The sequence below is a fragment of the Strongylocentrotus purpuratus genome, unplaced genomic scaffold (genome assembly GCF_000002235.5).
Source record: "Strongylocentrotus purpuratus isolate Spur 01 unplaced genomic scaffold, Spur_5.0 spur5_scaffold_17, whole genome shotgun sequence".
Lineage (NCBI taxonomy): Eukaryota > Metazoa > Echinodermata > Echinoidea > Camarodonta > Strongylocentrotidae > Strongylocentrotus > Strongylocentrotus purpuratus.
Genome location: NW_022145602.1, coordinates 9,055,393 through 9,074,027, shown reverse-complemented (window position 1 = coordinate 9,074,027; position 18,635 = coordinate 9,055,393). Strand labels below are relative to the sequence as shown.

General features: G+C 37.3%; 2 protein-coding genes across 4 annotated transcripts in view; one reads left to right on the top strand and one right to left on the bottom strand.

The window, feature by feature from the left end:
- LOC584213 (synaptotagmin-6) overlaps positions 1-4,308 on the top strand; it is a 32,738-nt gene extending 28,430 nt beyond the window's left edge. Inside the window, exons 5-6 of the mRNA XM_030988640.1 lie at positions 254-510; positions 2,236-4,308. Coding sequence (XP_030844500.1) covers positions 254-473 — 220 coding nt within the window. The 3' untranslated portion in view covers positions 474-510; positions 2,236-4,308. The remainder of the gene's footprint in view (positions 1-253; positions 511-2,235) is intronic.
- A 3,975-nt stretch (positions 4,309-8,283) lies between these two features.
- LOC100894009 (D(1)-like dopamine receptor) lies at positions 8,284-17,832 on the bottom strand. Of its 3 annotated transcripts, none has more exons than XM_030988638.1 (2): positions 17,533-17,832; positions 8,284-10,700 (listed from the first exon to the last, which is right to left on the bottom strand). In XM_030988638.1, exon 2 carries the CDS (start codon positions 10,426-10,428, stop codon positions 8,827-8,829), a length of 1,602 nt encoding a protein of 533 aa, XP_030844498.1. In that variant the 5' UTR covers positions 10,429-10,700; positions 17,533-17,832; the 3' UTR covers positions 8,284-8,826. The 3 variants fall into 3 exon arrangements, with proteins under 3 accessions (XP_030844498.1, XP_030844497.1, XP_030844499.1); XM_030988637.1 differs by having other exon boundaries at positions 17,538-17,832; XM_030988639.1 differs by having other exon boundaries at positions 17,684-17,832.
- Between the last annotated feature and the right edge of the window lie 803 nt (positions 17,833-18,635).

Genomic DNA, 18,635 nt, shown 5'->3' with positions numbered 1-18,635 from the left:
GGGTGGAGGTATTATTTTTCCTTCTAAATCGTGAATGTGATGATTGTATTTAATCGTTATTATGGTTGGTATGTTTGATAAATTTTGTATCGTCGTGGTCAGTATTAGCTTGCATTTCGGTATTTAATTCTGGCGCGATCGCAATGGCTTTCCCGAAATCAATAATTACGTTTAACATCTTTCTTTCTTTCCTCTCTCTCTCTCTCTCTCTCTCTCTCTCTCTCTCTCTCTATCTCTCTCTATCTATGTACAGGGTTGGACACAGCGAACTGATCGGTGTCTGTGAAGTAGGGCCCAACGCTCCGGTCCAGGGTGCAGCCCACTGGGCGGACATGCTGACGAACCCACGGAAGCCCATCGCGCAATGGTACCAACTCCAAGAATCAACGCCCGCCCTCTCCGTCGCGTCCTTGTCAGCAGGGCTCAAGAACTGCATGGGGTCTTCAACGCAGAAGTCCTTTGATCGGGACTGAACATGTAGCAGTGCATCTGTCCAGTAATGCCCCAATGGTAGGTACTTGATTGATGATCCGCCTCTAACTAAAGAAACGGTGGAGTTATGGCATCTCTCATTCGTTAATCTCGAAAGACGATCCTTTTATTAAAGCCCCAATGCACTAGTTTGGCCAGGAGGGATTAGACCTTCCTGCATGTTTACTGACAGGGGATTATCTCATCAAATCAACTCTCAATTAACATAAGAAAAGGGGATTATGGGGGACCAACAGTCACCGAGTATGCATTGTTTACTATATAGAGAGCGTAAGTAGCTATAAGTAGTGCAGTGGGGTTTTAATTTCGGGACAACAATATGAAAGACGATCTATTTATTAAAAGGAGTGCTCATCAATATAATACCCTCTAACTCGAAATGTTAAAATAGCCGCACTTTTTGACCAAACTATTATGCAACATGTATGTAGATCCATTTTTTCCCAACTGAGGGCATGCCACTTTGTGTAGTCAATTTGTTAACATTTCGTTGCTTCTGTATATTCAAAATTCCCGTTTGTTTAAACACTATGTCATCGCTTGACCAGAACTTAACCAATTCTTTAACAACAGTTGTGGTTCATCTACGAAAGCATTACTCATTCGGCTGAGGAATAACATTGGGCATGATAGGTAGTCGGATTGGTACCCTGGATGACTTTTGAATGGCAATAAAGTCCGATTTTTTTTCGGACGCGAATTTAGTCTTCAGTGGTGTATTAGAATAATAATGGATCTATTTTGTAGTTGAAGTGAGGTTACGATTAAAAGTCTAACCATGGATTTAACTATAAATTCCACGATTATTAAAGCGGGACTGCACTACTTGTAGGTAATTGTGCTCTCTATATAGTAAACAATGCCTAAGCGGTACCAATAGGCCCCATGGTCCCCTTATTTTTCTTATGTTAATTGAAAGCTGAATTGATGAGATAACCACATGTCAGTGACCAGGCAGGGAGGTCTAACCCCTCCCGGCCAAACGAGTGCAGAAAGGCTTCAAACATTGAATGTCCGTTTATTAATGTTACGTTAGGAACATTATACATGTTATGAAAATTTAGGCCGATCCTAGCTATTAGAGGAAATGTCCATGATCGTGTATATGAGTGTTTAAATGCACAAATCTACCGTTGGTATCTTTTCTCTGTCGTGCTTTTAAGGTAACGTAGATATATTAGGGGTGGTGCAAGTGCGCTGCGTGCCCTGTGCGCCATTAATCCCCAGATACGTCATGGTCAACGCTTGTTTCGCGGACATTTCATTTGGTGGACCTTCGATAAACATTCAGATTGATAATAGTGGCAATCTTGTCTTGCCGTAGATGGGGTAGTTTTATTACCACAAATAGGTATATTTGATGGGTAAAGTCGCACAGGTCCATACCGCCAGTCAAGGTAGCGCAGGGGAGAAATCCTTTTCGTGTAATCAAATGGGGGTCCTTCATCAGAAATGTTTTTTTTATTTGCTGTGTCAGTATTAAGAATAATGCCTCCGAGAAATTGTTCTCAAACATTCAATTTGTGCAAATCATTTTAGGGCTATACATAAATATGAATTGCCTTCTCGTTTGATATTAATTTATTCATACTGACATCATATCGATATGCTGATCGGTTTGGAGTCCATTTGGGAATGTAATATTACTGAGGTATCAAATCTTATGCTAATATTAAATGTCTACAAATATTGTATAAATCATTTAAATTTGAATCTCTTTATTCTTTTCTCGTCTCTGTTTAAAGTTTTGGGGAGTTCCTAGAGTCCTTCCACTAGTCAAGTACACATGAACCAGCCTGAAGCGTAGAGATGAAGTGAACCATGTTACTCCAGTGTTATATTATAGGATATAACACAACTAGAAGATCACGCGTGTGGACATTCATTTCGTCAACTTAACTAGCAGCTGGCACGAGGGCGCCCTTCATCTTGGCGACACAGTCATGTTTGCGTTATGCTCCATTCGGACTTGCTGACATAGCGACAAATCGTTACAGGAATCTGATAACTAGCATTAGATTGATTACGGTGTGCTCAACCAGAACCACAACAAGATGTTTATCGCTTGCAAAATCGACGGTTTTGAACTAACTTTCTACTGAGATTTTCACAAACTCATTATTAAATCAGATTTTTTTTCGTATTAGCAAAAGACACTGTCAAATGATCTTGTTCATAGATTTCGTAGTCTTACCAATACACAAGTTATGTTTTTTTTTATTTTGCAAAACAAAAATGTGAACGTTTGCAAGTCACGTTTCGAGTTAAGTTATGTAGATGAAGTATGATATTTCAAGTGTATTAGAAATGTATCATGCAGCCTTGGAAATGATATTCAAAGTTGAACTATGAACCTAAATCCTTTCTGCAAGACGAAATGTAATGGACATCTTTAATTGTTTCAATGCAGAAACAAAAGTAGTATTTTATAGTGATTGCAACTGACAGAACCAAGAAAATATTGTTCTTTTCTCGTATAATAGTTACTTGATTTTTACTCATTTGACCTGATTAAGACATGTTAATTGTTTCTTGAAGCATAACTATTAGTTGTTGAGATTTTGTGTAGCATATTCAACGAGCATTATTACTCCTGTGGTTACATTGTATGGAATAAGTGGTCTTTTTAATAAGTTAGAAATAGATCGTATTGAAATAATTTGTGATACTTTTTTTACATAGTAATACAACTGTAAAAGGTTACGTTAGAAATCCTAAGTCATGTTTATGTAAATAGTTTTTCGATAAAAAGGAGGTAGAGAGCGAACTTGAAGATAAGGTTTATTTTCGGTCTCTCTTTTAATATTCTATTGTCTATGTATTGAAGTCAAATGCACAATTTATTTGTTTAAGGTATATAACTTCAAATGAACTTCAGTAGTCAAATCTTGAGCCATAATGTAGTAGTAAGATTTTATACTTAATTAAATCATTAATGTTATTAAAGGAATTTGTATTGGACTTTTTTTACGGATGGATAGTGAAAACGTGTTTTTGTATGACTGTCAGAGGCAATGACTTTTTTTAATGCTTGCACGTCCCTTAATGATTGTGCACTGTAAATATGAAAATATCTATTAACTTTTTATTGATATTTGATGGTGCTTGGGTGTTATTTTGTGTAAATTCTGTGAAAATATGTTGAAGTAAATTTTGCATTTTGAAATTTTGCTGCTCAACAAATGAAAGTTGTTTGTTGTATTGATATATATTATCATGTCTCCCATGGAAGTTAGAATCCTGTTAGAATTTATGATATCATTAGATCAAAGAATATTCTTTCTATCATCATTTTATAAACTCGTTCAGGGTCGAGGTATCATTATCATAGCGGGAATCCTTTACTGAAGCCCATACTTAATACGATATAAATTTCCTTTTTTTAAAATGTCTTTTCCGATAAATAACATTATATATCAAGTAATTCAGATTGTTATCAAAGAAAAAAATGAAACTGTTTCGTATCTAATCACCGTATGTAGCTGTCGTAATAATTACGGCGTCACATATTTCAATACAAATACCAGGATATGAAAGTAAAACTATTTGCAGGAAGAAAACAAAGGCTTGAGAATGTTGGTCTTTAAAAAAGAAATATTATAAGTTCGGGTTTAAATAAATGTTTCAGATAAATGGGTAGCCTTAATGATCATACTGTTATTAAAATTGAATACTATTTATTTCGTCATTCCAACGAGTTTGCAGTTAAAATGTCATCATATCCTGGGGTCATTAAATATCACTGCCATCCAAGACTGAGTATTACAATTATAACCAAATAAATAATGCATATTTGTGAAAAATTGTCCCTTATGTGAAAAAACGAAAAGCTACATACTATACACCCTGTTTTTGGTAAGATAATGAGATTGATATTTAATGCTTCAGTAGATCATAGATTTATTTTCTTCTCTTTTATATTTGTATCTATATAGTTAAAGGAACCCTTCCTAATTTTTCAAATTTTGGAATAAATACTATTTGACAGTTTTAAGATGCATATTACAGTACGAATATTTTATTCTCAAACAATGCAGTCTGGATTATTATCACTATTATCATATGGATGATATGTAAAGAATAAATACACTGTTCTTAAAATTTACACTTTAAGATATTTTTTGTCTCAAACTTGCTTAGTCACTTCAAATGTAAATACCAATTGTGCAATATGATGTGAACATGTGAAAATGAAATTATTTTATTACCAATTCTTTGTAAATATTTGGATTTATACGGATTAATATTTATATATATGAAATTGCTATCAATTGTCATTTGCAATTGATGTTTATGGAAAAGCGAAATAGCTATATTGTCTGTTTTTGTGGTAAAATTTGACAAAAGTTGATATTGACTAGTTGTCTTGTAAATGTGTCTTTTTCGATAATAAAGATTTGTTTACGCAGTTCGATTGCATAAACCATAAATGATAGACTTGTCATATTTATTTGTCTTGGCTCCTCGTCCAAAGTAGGTATAAGTGTGAGCAGAGAATGCAAATCCATAATCAAATAAATAAATGAATAAATAAATAAAAATGGATATTATCTGGTAGGAATTCGGCTGTAATTATTAAGTGAGTATCGTCAATAAAATGACAAAGAATGTAGATTTTTGATTTGTGGAATAAACATATTTTTTTCGAATTCCATATCTAAAAACGTATTATTACTAGCACACTTGTGAGACATACGCATCAAAGATATCATCGGATTTAATGAGAAATGTGTTGGAGTATATCTGGGGGAGGGGTTTAATTTCAGTGCATTTAAAGATATATAATAATACTCACAACTGGATGATTTCAATAACGAAAGGGCCTAGTTTTTCAGAATGTCATAGATGCATCAATTCACAAATTTTGCATTCTCTGTCCGTATTATCTTCTACTGTGATTTGTTCCTTCGATATTTAAGTCTTCACGTCATTAGCTTGTGGAAAAGAGAAAGTTTAATATATATGTTTATATTAATAAATAAATATATATATATATATATATATATATATATAATCTGCCTCTCATCCGCTCACTCTTCCTTGCCGCCCCCCACCCATTTTATTTAACCATTTCGCTTACTCCCCCTTTGTCTTGATTTTTTTCTCCTCGCACCATCTCCCTCTCTCTCTCTCTCTCTCTTGCTTTCTCCCATCTCCCATTTGCTCTGTTATATTCAGCTTCTCCTCCTCCTCTTTCTCCAATATACCCATTGACCCAAATTCACAAAGGAGGTCTGTCGACAAACTTTGGTTTCCGTGCGTCATACGACGCGTTTAGACGCGTTTTTACAAACCAGGTCTGTAAAAAACGCGTAAAAACGCGTCATATGACGTACGAAAACCAAGGTTTGTCGACAAACCTTCTTTGCGAATTCAGGCCTATATGACCTTTGTCTTCTGAACGGTCACAGCTTCTTACTTTCCTCCACAAACAAATTACAAGAAATATTCTCTCGCCTTTATGTGGTAGATAAATACAAACAAATTGAACATATTGTTCGTGTCTACTTTTTTCTCCATAGTTTTCATTTAATAAATTCACGTTACCATTTTTTAAAAATTGATTGGATGGGTGTCTGTTTGTATATTTACATATAACGTCCTTGTTTTCACGAAGTGACGGTAGTGAGGAAAATCGTAACGCAAAGTGAATGCAATTTGTTTTCACTACCGTCACTTCGTGAAAACAGCGACGATAAGTTGGGTTTACATTACCGTCATCCAACAGTTAATTAAACACGATCCGTATGTACATTATTAAAGTTAGTTGTAATATATTATTAAGGCAACGCTATCTCATAGGATTGGAAAATATCAACACCTTTATATCTATACCCAAATGTTATTATTTACATACACACAGTACTGTCAAAATATAGTTTTAAACATATTGGACTCAAGATATTTTCAGTGGACTGGTACAAAAATACACATGACACATGTTCGAGGAAACATATTCTAGAAAGCTTTGGACATACACAAGTTATATGTTAGCGAGTTTGTAGATAATTATATAGGGTAATATTTCGATCTAGTTTTGGAAGTGTATACCAAGTGAAACTTTATAAAAGTTCTTCTCCATGTAGTAAAAGTTAATTCCGTAATTTTGTTTATTTTTTGTTTGAAGGGAAAAGTATTCTGTATAAAGTAGACTAACATAATATGAATACTGAAGAAAAAACATACCAATGACCACATATAGAACCAACAAAAAGTACAGTCAAGCCTGTTTAAAGGTAGAGTTCAGTTATCGCCATGCAGTTGCATTGTACAACAGAATTTGTCTCAAAGCAACTGGACAAGGTTAATTATGTAGTACATAATAATCAGGAAAATATATCAACAGAGTTTTCGGAATCATCAAAATGATGGAAAAAGTACAACGACTTATTGAAATTCAATGAAAGAAAAAGGTGAGTTCTGGTCATCCGATTGCATTGTGAAAGAAAAGGTGTGGAATGGATCAGAAAGAGCTGGTCATCTATAGCATGTAAGTTTTGGTGTTTTCTGCAAAGTTCTGGAGTCATCCAAATCATAATAAATTCGGCCCAGTCTTGGTAGAGTAACAAGCACACAAGCACCGTACACAGAAAGATGTATATGGGACTACACAAATGATGTCGGGGTTACCAACCTTGATTTCCTTATCTTTCTACGCTCATTACTCAGCCAGTATACATTTTCTACTAACAATATTTTGCAAATGACATTTATTTGTAATTTTGAACATTCAGTGTAAGTTTCGTTTAATTCTGTGAGAATTCACTTTTTTTTATTTTTTTAACCAGAACTCATCTTTATCTTTAAATGCTGTGCACTTAGATACTTATAGCATGGGATAACACAAACATTTAGCATGAGAGTTTGGTCCAAATATTTCGGCTACTTTTTGCCATCTGTTGAATAAAACAGTATTGGAAGAGTCGTTCTTTTCATGGACCCTCATTTATGGTGTTCTCCAACCAGGCGCATAGGCAGGGGGGGGGGGGGGGGGCGGGGTTGAACCCCCCTCAACTGAACGAAATATCGGTCGACAAATTTTCGAGACAAAACAAAAATGTTCTTCCCCCCCCCCCCCCCCCCCCCCCCCCCCTTTTTGCTTATTCATCGGCTGGCTGAGTCGTTGCGCAATTTTCGGCGCGATTTTCAAATTTAACACCCCTCCCCCTTCGCAAAAATCATGCGTACGCCCCTGTCTCCAACAATGAGATGAAAGAATGGAAAGGCTTACCTCTCCCAGAACTCAACTTCCCCGTTAAGCAAGCATCTATTTAATAAAGACTTTACTTTTTACTTTCCTTTACATATTTTTGACATATATCGAAAGCTTTATTCCCATGTTTCACTTTTGATCCCCTACTTATTCTCATTAATTCATGCTTATTTTTCATTTAATGTGCATTTGGTACAAACAATTTACTTCATTCATAAATATTTTGTTGGGGTAATTTGCCTCCTGTAAGTACAAGCATATAACTGCCAAATCGAACACTTTATGATTATTGCGTCTTGAGTATTGTTTATCATGTTCAGGGGATCGCGTTCTTTTTTTATAAATTCCTTCCTTACAAATGAATAATATAACAAATGATAATAATACTGCTTTCACATTCGGTTAGTCTATATCCAAAATAAACTCATCTGCCAATTGGCTTCAATACATTGTGAAGTACAACTGATTTGGCTTGGTATAGGCACCTTTTTATACGGCAAATAACTGTCATTAATAGACTTGCAAATCATACTAGGGTTTAAAAGATTATCTTTGATATTTTTAATTGTATTATTCAATTTGGTTGATGTAGGCATGTGAATGCCATATTGTCCATGTCTAAACATGTATGAATTATAATCATGAATATCTTTTTCTAGACATGCTAAAAACAAGTCTTTCGTTAAATGCGTTAGGCAATACAGAGTGATTTCTGAAGTTATGAGAATGTCAAAAATTGATGGTTTAAAGCATCAACGCTATTCTAAAATTCAGAAAACAACGACGTTTTAAATCACTTTTCTTTTTGTCTTGAATTATCACTACTTTTCAAACAAAACCTGAGACATATACCTTCAATTGCACTCCTTAAGTCGTGTTCATAAAAAAAAATATTCATTAGACTTCATAATTGCACCTCGCTCCAATTCCTTCCACAAACCAACATAATCAAAACATGTTGTCTCACATTTCTGATATATAATAATGTTAGATACGTTATAAATAATTAAAAGTGGTATTGATAACAATGAAGTAAAGCAATCCAAAATACATTCCACAAAGTTTGAATATAAAATTACAGTTTCTGTACACGTTCTTAAAAAAACTAATGAAATAAGAACTCAAGCTACACTCTGGGGGCCGTCTAGTTTTCGAGCCATACTCCCAAAACCTAAAAATGTCAGAAAGTTTCGTCGAAAGTGGACGTTGGTGAAAGCATATAGCAGCGGATTCAGTGCACTATTGGCCCATACCAAATTCTCCACAACTATGAACACTGTTCTAGGTATACACTCATATCTGCAACTTATGCCTACAACGACGGTGATATTGTAGGGTAGCCAGCAACATATGAACACAGAAACCAGGACAGCAAGTATGAACGCGGCTTTGCGTTCGCGTTTAAATTCTCGTCGTTTCCTTTTCAGTTTACTTTTCATACTCTCCAGTTTCGAGCCGAGGGTTTTTTCTGGACTGTCTTGTTTCTTTTGGCCCTTTTTGCTCACCGTGAAAACATTCTGTTTGACTTTAGAAGTTTTTGGACTTGCTTCGCGAGCGTTCATATTTTCGCGCTCTCCCGCTTTTTCATCGTCTGTTGCGCAGTCGGAATTATCGTCTTTTGGGATATCGATACCCGATGTCCCGCCACTAGAAGACGACGACGCGGCGATGTCGTTCTGTTGTTCGAAGGCGGGGTTGTGATGGCATTCCGTCGCTTGTCTGGCCGTGACGGATACGAGGGTGACGGCTGGGTCGAGTCCCTTCTTTGCATTTTCCATTCCCGCTACCGGAGGCACTGGTTTCTTACGAAGGGCACGGAGCAGGAACGTCGTTCTTCCCGACGTTATTTTCACACCACTCTCTCGCTGTATTGTTTTGTTCAAGGCATCGATACCTCGCGCGCGCTCTCGGATCATCCGATAAACCTGAGTATTTAAAACCGCTATGATCAAGGCTGGTATAGCGAAATTTATCACCACGACACATATTAACGCTGGTAAGTAGTACACGAACTCGCTTTCGCAAAAGTTTGCAAAATCAACCGCTAATTCACCGACGATTGTAGACCAGCCGAAAATGAGAACAAGAAAGATGGCTGAAACTAGCGACCAACAAACTCCTATGGTGGTGTTAACGCGTCGTTGCGTTTGGAAAGAAGCGTAGGCCGCCTTCTTGCTGAGAAGCCAGTAGCGATCAAGACTTATGAGGATGATGGTGATGACCGACATCGCTGTCACCGTGAAGTCGACAAAAGACCACACCTTGCACAAGTACTCCCCGAAGATCCACACACCCACTAGGTTCCATCCGAAATAAACGGGTAACGTGAATGACCCTACGATGAAATCGGCGATCGCCAGGTTAAGGATGAACGTGTTTGCGACGCTACGTCGAATCCGTGGGTCGCGGTGGTAAGCGACCATAACAAATATATTCCCGACAAAGGTGAGGATGATAAGACCGCCGTAGATGACGCTGATCATGCCAAGGTACCACGTCGGCTTCGTGAAGATCTCCGACTCGTAGTCGTATAGCGATTCGTTGCCCGTTCCGTTCACCATACCTGGGTATATTTCCACAGTACCGCTTATGCCCGATGTCATGTACGTTTCCACCGTCAATGGCATTTCTGTCTCGTTTCCTAATGTCTTCTTGGTGGAAAGCGTACTTGTCACCCAGGCTGTGCGCAGTGTGGTGTGCAGTGTGGTTTTAGCACTTTCCATTTTGGACGGGTTTCCTTCACAAAGTAAAAACTAAACCCTCAACCATTCAATACCTTGCATGGTTATTATGTCATATGTTGCTTCTCCACAATCCGGTGAACGATCGAAGAACTCACGGGATTAAAAGGACGGATGCGAACATTATTTTGCGACGATGTTACATTGCAAGTAGATGTAAAGTGGTTCACATGAATGCATCTCACAGGTCCATGCGGGGTTATGTAGCCATGGCAACATCTTGAATGCATTAGAAGCCATGTAGTGCATCATTTCTGAAAGATGAAGAACACAAAAAAGAAATATGTCAGACATCAATAAAAATGTCCTTCAATAACAAAAAAGGAAAGAAAAAGGGGAAAAGAAATAACGAGGACAAAGATGAGGCGATAGTCGAAATCCATTAAGAGAATAAGTGGTGCTTTGAAAATTGATTCCGTCATAGCTTTCAGGAAAGAAAGGGAAGTAAGGGAAGAAAAAATAAGACTAATTCTTGTATAAACAACAACAAGCAAAAGATGACGTGATAAGTCTAAATCCATTAAGAGAAGAAGTGGTGCTGAAAAAAATTAATTCCGCCTTGGCTTTTAAAAGGGTGTAAATGGTCTTTCACTACGTGTCTTTGTGTCCTATTCTTCTTTCTTGAGGTCTAGCATTTGAAAGAAACAGAATGCCCAACCCAATTATTTATCACGCACAATCTCATGGACGGATGCATCAACTGAAGTATGCATGGTCCTCTTAACATAATAGCTGCTACGATTCTAGGGAAGAAGATCTGTGAAATGGGGAAATAAATCAGCAACATGGATAAGGATCCGCAATGGTTTGAATCGTGTAAATGATAATATTCGAAAAATAAAGACAATGATTAGTTTATTAATAAGTAAACAATGAGAATGGGGGAAATCATCGGCAAATGAAGTAGAAAAAAAAAATCAAAAATGATAATGATCAGTCTTATATATGCTATATATTGGATTCGTCATCAATTTTGCCACTTCTATGCAATTTTGCACTCAAGAGTCAACTATAAAGCGCTTTCTGAGGCGGGTTTTAATAGATGTATAATGTATGTCAAAAATGATCTACCCCACCTACGTCACAAACATGACAGTCTTTAAAGCCTCATATCTCCTCAATACTAGGTTCATGGACCTTTCGTTTCTGAGTTCCGCAACATCCGTTAGCGTTGTAATTATCAATCCCACAATCTTCTGACAAATGGAGTATAATGTGTATTAATTTCGGCAAACTACAAGTGAAATAAACTGGAAGATATCTTTATGATTACTTTCATACTCCATTATACCCAATGCATATCTTTTCAATTTGCTTTAAATTTTCAATTTAACCATAATCGTTAACGGCATTTTGTTTGTATTTGTGTTGAAGTTGTGGGATGGGTCTGCAATCTCCCCCTCCCCCGATCAGATATTAAGGTTTTGGCATTCGGACAACCATCACACCATATTACAATGACTTATTCGTGACATTTTGTTGTACTTTATAATAAGGTGTGTTTTAATGAGTTAAATGGTGTTATTCATTCTTTCTTGCATCGCTCGTTTGCAAAATATAGCCATTGCAATAATGTGCACACAATCCAATGGGAGAAACACATGCTATGAATGTCTAGTGGGTCGTTATCAACCTTTTGCTGTGACTGAGAAACTGGGTTGGAGGTGAAAGGGTTTGGCTGCCATAAATGTAGGCAGGTTTAGAAAAATGGTAATACTGTCTAGATATCAACACAAATTTCTTCCAAAACTTTCCTCTTTGCCAAGTACTTAACGACGGACATATCGGTCATGTCAAACTCTTTAATTTTGATTTAACATCCTGTATAAAGTGCTAAGTCGTAGCTTTGAAGATCCTGAAGCGTTACTTTCTTTTCCCATGTAAACCGAACCATTATACACCTACACGAAAACCACACTGATCAAAACGCATTACGTTTTCCTTGTGACAAGTTTAACAAAAGGTTGCCCGATACACTATTATAAGAAAAGGGGTCGGACTTTTCTTGCAAAGTTTAAGAAGACAGGAAGCCAGGAGCGAATCAGATTGTATTTCCTAAATCTTATTATCCCGACCACGTAGCTCTTTGGCTCGCCAATGGATCGGTAAACGAAAGTAAATACGGTGCCCCACATTACATACAAGAAGTTAACAGAAATGGGGCGAAATGTTTTGGATTTATTGTAAGAGGGAAACACTAGAACATTTGCAGCTGTATGTGGTGAAGGAATACTCCACAATGTATTGCTGTAAAGAAAGTTTTGCCTTGCACCCAGTGCTCAGTAGATTAAAGAAAATCTGTACAACCTTTGAAACTTCTCCCAGGAGGCCTAACATTAATCAGCAAGCGTGTCTCGATATCATCTCTAAAAGTAGAATATTACATAGCAAGGATGGTAATATAACATTCTAGCATGTGTGGTTCCAAAACCTCGGATAGAGACAAAAAGATTTAATTATAAAGGTGAAGATTTGTTTTGGTGGAAAGGGGGTCTTTGCACTATAAAAGAAGTGACCTCTAGCCGAAATCCGAACTCATTTGACAGGCACTGAACTCATTTGATTGCACTTTACACCCAGCACAAAAATGGCTTAGGAACACTTCATATTGACAGGTGTTATTACAGGCTGTTATCTCTCACTCTCTTCTCTAAATCTCAGAATATTTTTTTTTTTATCAAAGCATTCAAACATAAACAAAAAGCGTGGTTGTAGTGGTTTATAGACCTTGGGTAGAATAAAAGGGACATATAATTATAAAGGAGATTTTTTTAATGAAATAGAAGAATTTTCTTGAAGTAAATAAGAAACCTACAGCAGGATTCCAACCTTATTCGACTAGAATTGTCCATTAAATGCGACAACACAAACATCTAGGTACTGCCTGGTTCATGGTTCCCCAAGGCAAACGATTCACACCACTAACATGGCTCATTAAACGGACTCTAAAGCCACATAATACATCTTGTACATTCGGAATTTAACTGTTGTATTGACCAGTTTGTTCTCTGAATCATCATTTTTTACCGATGTGTTCAGGTAGTTAGTATTCAACGTATTCTTCTTCTTCTTCTTCTTCTTCTTCTTCTTCTTCTTCTTCTTCTTCTTCTTCTTCTTCTTCTTCTTCTTCTTCTTCTTCTTCTTCTTCTTTCTTCTTCTCTCTCTTCTCCTTCTCTTTATTATGCTTCGTCTTTTTATTTGTATTTGTTTTCTTCTTCTTAAGTTTGTTCTCCTCCTTCTTCTTTATATCCTTCTTCTTCTTCTTTTTCTTCTTCTTCTTCTTCTTATTCTTCTTCTTCTTCTTATTATTATTATTATTATTCTTTTTCTTTTCCCCTCATCAGCTTCTTCTTCTTATTCATCGATTTTCGACTGCAGGAAATAGAGTAGGTATGGAAGGGATTATTATGCTACGACAAGGGAATGAGCAGTATCCATGGTAACCACTATGCCATATTTCCATGGGATGCCATAATATAAAGAGAGCCATTCAATTAATATTTAATGGAGGCTGAATTGCAGATTTAAGTAGAGTCCTAAGATTTAAAATTCATGAATACAGCAAACATTGAAAAATCAAATGGGTTATAAAGAGGCATAAAAGGCTCATTACTCCACTGGTATTACGAATTAATGGTGTCCTTTTAGGGCGAATAGAGAGAAGAGAGAGAGAGAGTGGGCGGGAGAGAGAATCGCATCATGATTGCATACAAGTAGAGTTAGAAAGAATAGGAGTGCGGTTGAGAGGGGGTGCAAAGAAGACGAGGAAAGAGATGAAATGGAGAAAGTACTTACAAACAAGAAAGTGATTAATATATATATGTTTTTTTTTAAATAAATATTGTTTTAACTATTGTTGTTTAACAGGGCCTCATGGAAGACCACCATTATTGATGATAATGAGTCACACTGTCTTAATAATAATATCAGAAATAAAAAAAATAGATGAAAGGGAAAACGATGGAAAGTGGTTAGAAACCTACAGTATATAGAGGGGAAACATACAAATATATACATTTCAGAAGGTGTTAGAAGGGAAAATATGATCGCAACTATAATTTTCGTTTCGCTGAAAAATCATCATAAGAGCAATTGCAATTTCCTATTGAATATGCAACAGAACTCATGTTTAGATTATGTAATCCGTCATGTTATTGTTAGTATATTGCAAAGGATGCTGGAAAGGGCTATTGAAAGAGACATATGAAGTTGTCTATATTTGTGTTCATTTTTTCCGATTGTGTTGGAAAAACACATTCCGTTTTCAACTGTCAATTCAAAATCAATTAGGGCACCATTACTTCAGGGTTCTCAGCTGCAATATAGTTATATCTTTGATTGACAACTTAATCCCGATGACCCAGAGAAGTATGGATAAAAAAAATAAACCAAGAGATTCTTTGCAATGGTAACCGTTCATTTCCGTATTTAAGTTAATTTAAATGTAATTTAATAAATAATACTGTGTCTTATCATGCTTATCTCCTTTCTAATACGCATTTATCTTTCCTCATCTTCTTCTCAACCCCACATGCAGGTCATCATTTTGTAAAATTGTCTGTACCTCCGATCTCTCACTTCTCTTTTGGCATGTTCTTCTATCTTTGTCATGTAAAGTACTGTCTCGTCCCGTTTTCCTCTCTGTTTGGCATCCCCCTTTTCCCCTACTTCATAGTTCCTTTTGTAGTTACGGACTTGTTTATTTAATTACTCATTATTCCCAAGTTTCATTTAAGGTGTCCACACTTGTACAAGCATTGCTTTTTGATCGACCCCTCTGTTTCCAATATATATATTCCTACATTTTGTTATAAATGTTTATAATTGATTGGAAGTGTTTTGCTGGAAGCATAAACGAATTGAAATTGAATCAATTATCACTATTAATTAATTAAACATTTGTTTACTCAAACTTTCTGAGGGCCAAGCAATTTTCATTACCCTAGCAAAATGTCCAAGCACCATTTCTAAAAGCTTTGCACATGTGGATTCATGTCTTGCAAAAGAGCCAGTCCAGGATTTGAACACTCAAAACTAGGATTGAGAATTCGAAGCCCCGCCATGCAGTGAGAAGTTTGTGTGTATAATACACCCCAGCAATTCCAACGTTGGAAAAGACTGATCACGGTACGATTGACAATACCTTATAACGTAATCATAAAAATATACAAATTAAACGGCGACAAAAGAAATAAATAAAAGGGCGAGAAATTAAAGTGAAAGTTGAGTTGGGGAAAAAATGACAAATTATATGTGACACTTTTCATTCCCTTTATGTCAGTGTGGAAGAGTGTCACAGGACAAAATGTCCCCTGTAAAAGGATGGCTCTTCAAATACCCACATACCATGTTCAAAATACGACAAGTAAAGCTATGGTCACAAATCAGAGCGGCGACCGACCGATCAGTAGCCTGCTCGGTCGCTGCTGGAATTAGGCATCGCCCAGCGATTAGGTCGGTGCCCGGGCGGCGACCGCCCAGGCACCGAGCGTATTTTGGGCGGCGAGTGAAAAGTGAGCAGGCGCCGCCCAAATTTTAACTCCGCGCTAAAACTTCAGCGGCGACCGAGCGATGCCCTAAAAACGAGCGGTGCCTGGGCGGTCGCCGCTCGGTGGCCGGGCAGCCGCCGGGCAGAATTGGTTACAAACTCGCCGCTCGGCCGCCGAGCAGTCTACTTTTGGGTAATGTGACCATAGCATAACAGCTAAAGTCTGCGAACCACGCTCCCATAACGGATGTTAGTGTAGACATATGTATTATACATTTCTGTGTACAGTGTAAAGGGCCTATCTCACTGAGCAGCGAATGCTTGCGAACGTTGCGAATTTGGATTCGCCAACTTTTCTGACGAATGTTGGCGAAAATCAGCGACATTAAGTGACGTTTAGCGACAATTAGCAACATTTGAGCGAATGTCTCCGAAAGTGTTTGCGAAAGGCAGTTGGCGACTATTAGCGACTGTAAACAAATGTTAGCGACAACTTTTGCGAAGATTAGCAACTATTTGCCAATACTTTGCCACTATTTGTGAACGTTTGAGACCTTTTGCTAACTACTGGTACTCAATGGGTCGATTTTATAAAGAAACCATATGGTAACGTGGTCGCTAGCTTTGGCGAAACACAGAGAACTGACGAAAACAAAGAGCAAAACCGTTTAACAACCGTTTGCAAAGGCTTACGACTGTTTTGCAAACGCCTGCAACTGTTTGCGGAAAAATAAATTCGCAAAGAAATTTTGAACATGTTCAAAATTTCTTTGCGACAAGAAAAACTGTTTACAACAAAGAAACTGTTTGCGATCTTTCTTGCAACCTTTTACAACATTTTACAAACTCTGGCGAAACCCCAAATTCGCTACGTTCGCAAGCATTCGCCGCTCAGTGAGATAGGCCCGACTGGGGTAACTTCTTATCATTTTTGATGATTCCAAAACTTTACAGTTCACCCAACCGCTTCCAAACACTTTCTTCATCAATTCAGTAGCAATACTAGAGCTCAATTAGACCAGGGAGGTGAGACTTTGATTAGACCTTACAAGGTAAGTGGTCATGTTTTCGGGTACACACCGTGTCCGTGTTCCTTTAGTGTAGATAATTAGGTTTGCTAGATATATTACTTATCCAGAGGCAGAGAGAAAGACTAAAAACGAACTTACTCAGATGATGTTTCTGAGAATTAAATACAATACATGCAAAAATACGAACCAAAAATTTCCCTTTTCTTCCTGCTCTTACTCTTCGTCTCTGTCTTCTTCCTCTACTTCCCCTTACTCTTCGTTCTTCTTCGTCCTCCTCTTCCTTCCCTCCTTCCTTTTCTCCTTTGGTTTCTTTTCGTCCGGGTCTCTTCTATTTCTTTCTGTCTCTCTATCTCTTTCTTTCAATCTTTGTCTCCCACTCTCTCTCTCTCTCTCTCTCACTCTCTCTCTCTCTCTCTCTCTCTCTTTCTTTCTCTTTTGTTTTTCTCACCCCCCCCCCTCTCTCTCTCTGTCTCTCTCTGTCTGTCTCTCTCTATCTATCTCTCTCTCTTTATTGGGGTATTATGCGTTCCTTCCAACATGACAGTTATGCATAAATTTACAACACACATTACCTTGCCAGTCAGTCACGGAGCTAGGTAGAAACACTAAAACCTGCAGTAAAATACCACTTATTCCCAAATACTTTTCACGTAGAAAACATTGATATCGTCAGTACACCTCCAAGTAGTACATGTTTTTAAAAGATAACTGAACTCACACGACAAGTCCCACACCGTTCGCGTTGCCTTAGGAGTATATAGAAAACGTTTCCGAAAATGAAGCTCCAGTGGTCGGAGCGAGCTAATATGACGATGAATGGCGTTTTTGCGGACGAGCAATCCAAGACTCGTTCATCCGTTTACATCCCCGGCGTAGAAAAAATATAACAGTAGGGACTTTTAGATTTGCACGAAGACAATGTGGATTGCTACGGTCGACGTCCTTTTAATGCACTGCCTTGAATGGACGTCACACGTATCAGTCCACGCAAATCTAAAAGTCCCTATTCATCCGTTTACATCCCCGGCGTCGCAAAAATATAACAGTGCCACGTTGAGGAGGGTATTATTGTTGTTGTTTTTTTTTTTTTTGTAATGGCAATCAGTCAACAACTGACTATACAAGGATGACGCCCTTTATATTCAACAGAGCGCAGAAAAGTTAGGATTAAAATCCTAATAAAAGAGGCCTTTGGGTGGATTTTCAGCTTTGTATCAAATTCCTGAAGCCGAATCAAATTATCTTCTATGCAGTCACGCAATTTGAATAGGATTAGGGTGATAACTTAAGCCAGACGTTGCATTCTGGGAGGGGCAGTGGACCATGTCAAGTCTTGTCAATACTTCAGTGTCCCTTTTTTCACAGTATTATTTTCATTTGTGACAGATAGGTTTATAAGGAGCTGCAGCTGCTCCCCCCCCCCCCCAAAAAAGGGGGGGGATGTCTCATGTTTGTCACTGTCACCCCATAATCGGATATCGTATCTTATTGAATACATTATTCATTGGAAATACAGTTTCACTTTTTTTTTTCTTTGTTGTTGTTGTTGTTGTTGTTGTTGTTTTTTTTTTTTTTTTTTTTTTGGGGGGGGGGGATAGATAAGCCAGCCAAATTCCTTGTTGCAATACGTCTATGTATGTACATTATTTAAATAATGAATGGAATTGACG

Excerpts from the sequence above, each read along its gene's own strand:
- LOC100894009 (XM_030988638.1), bottom strand. The coding sequence starts at position 10,428 with ATGGAAAGTGCTAAAACCACACTGCACACCACACTGCGCACAGCCTGG.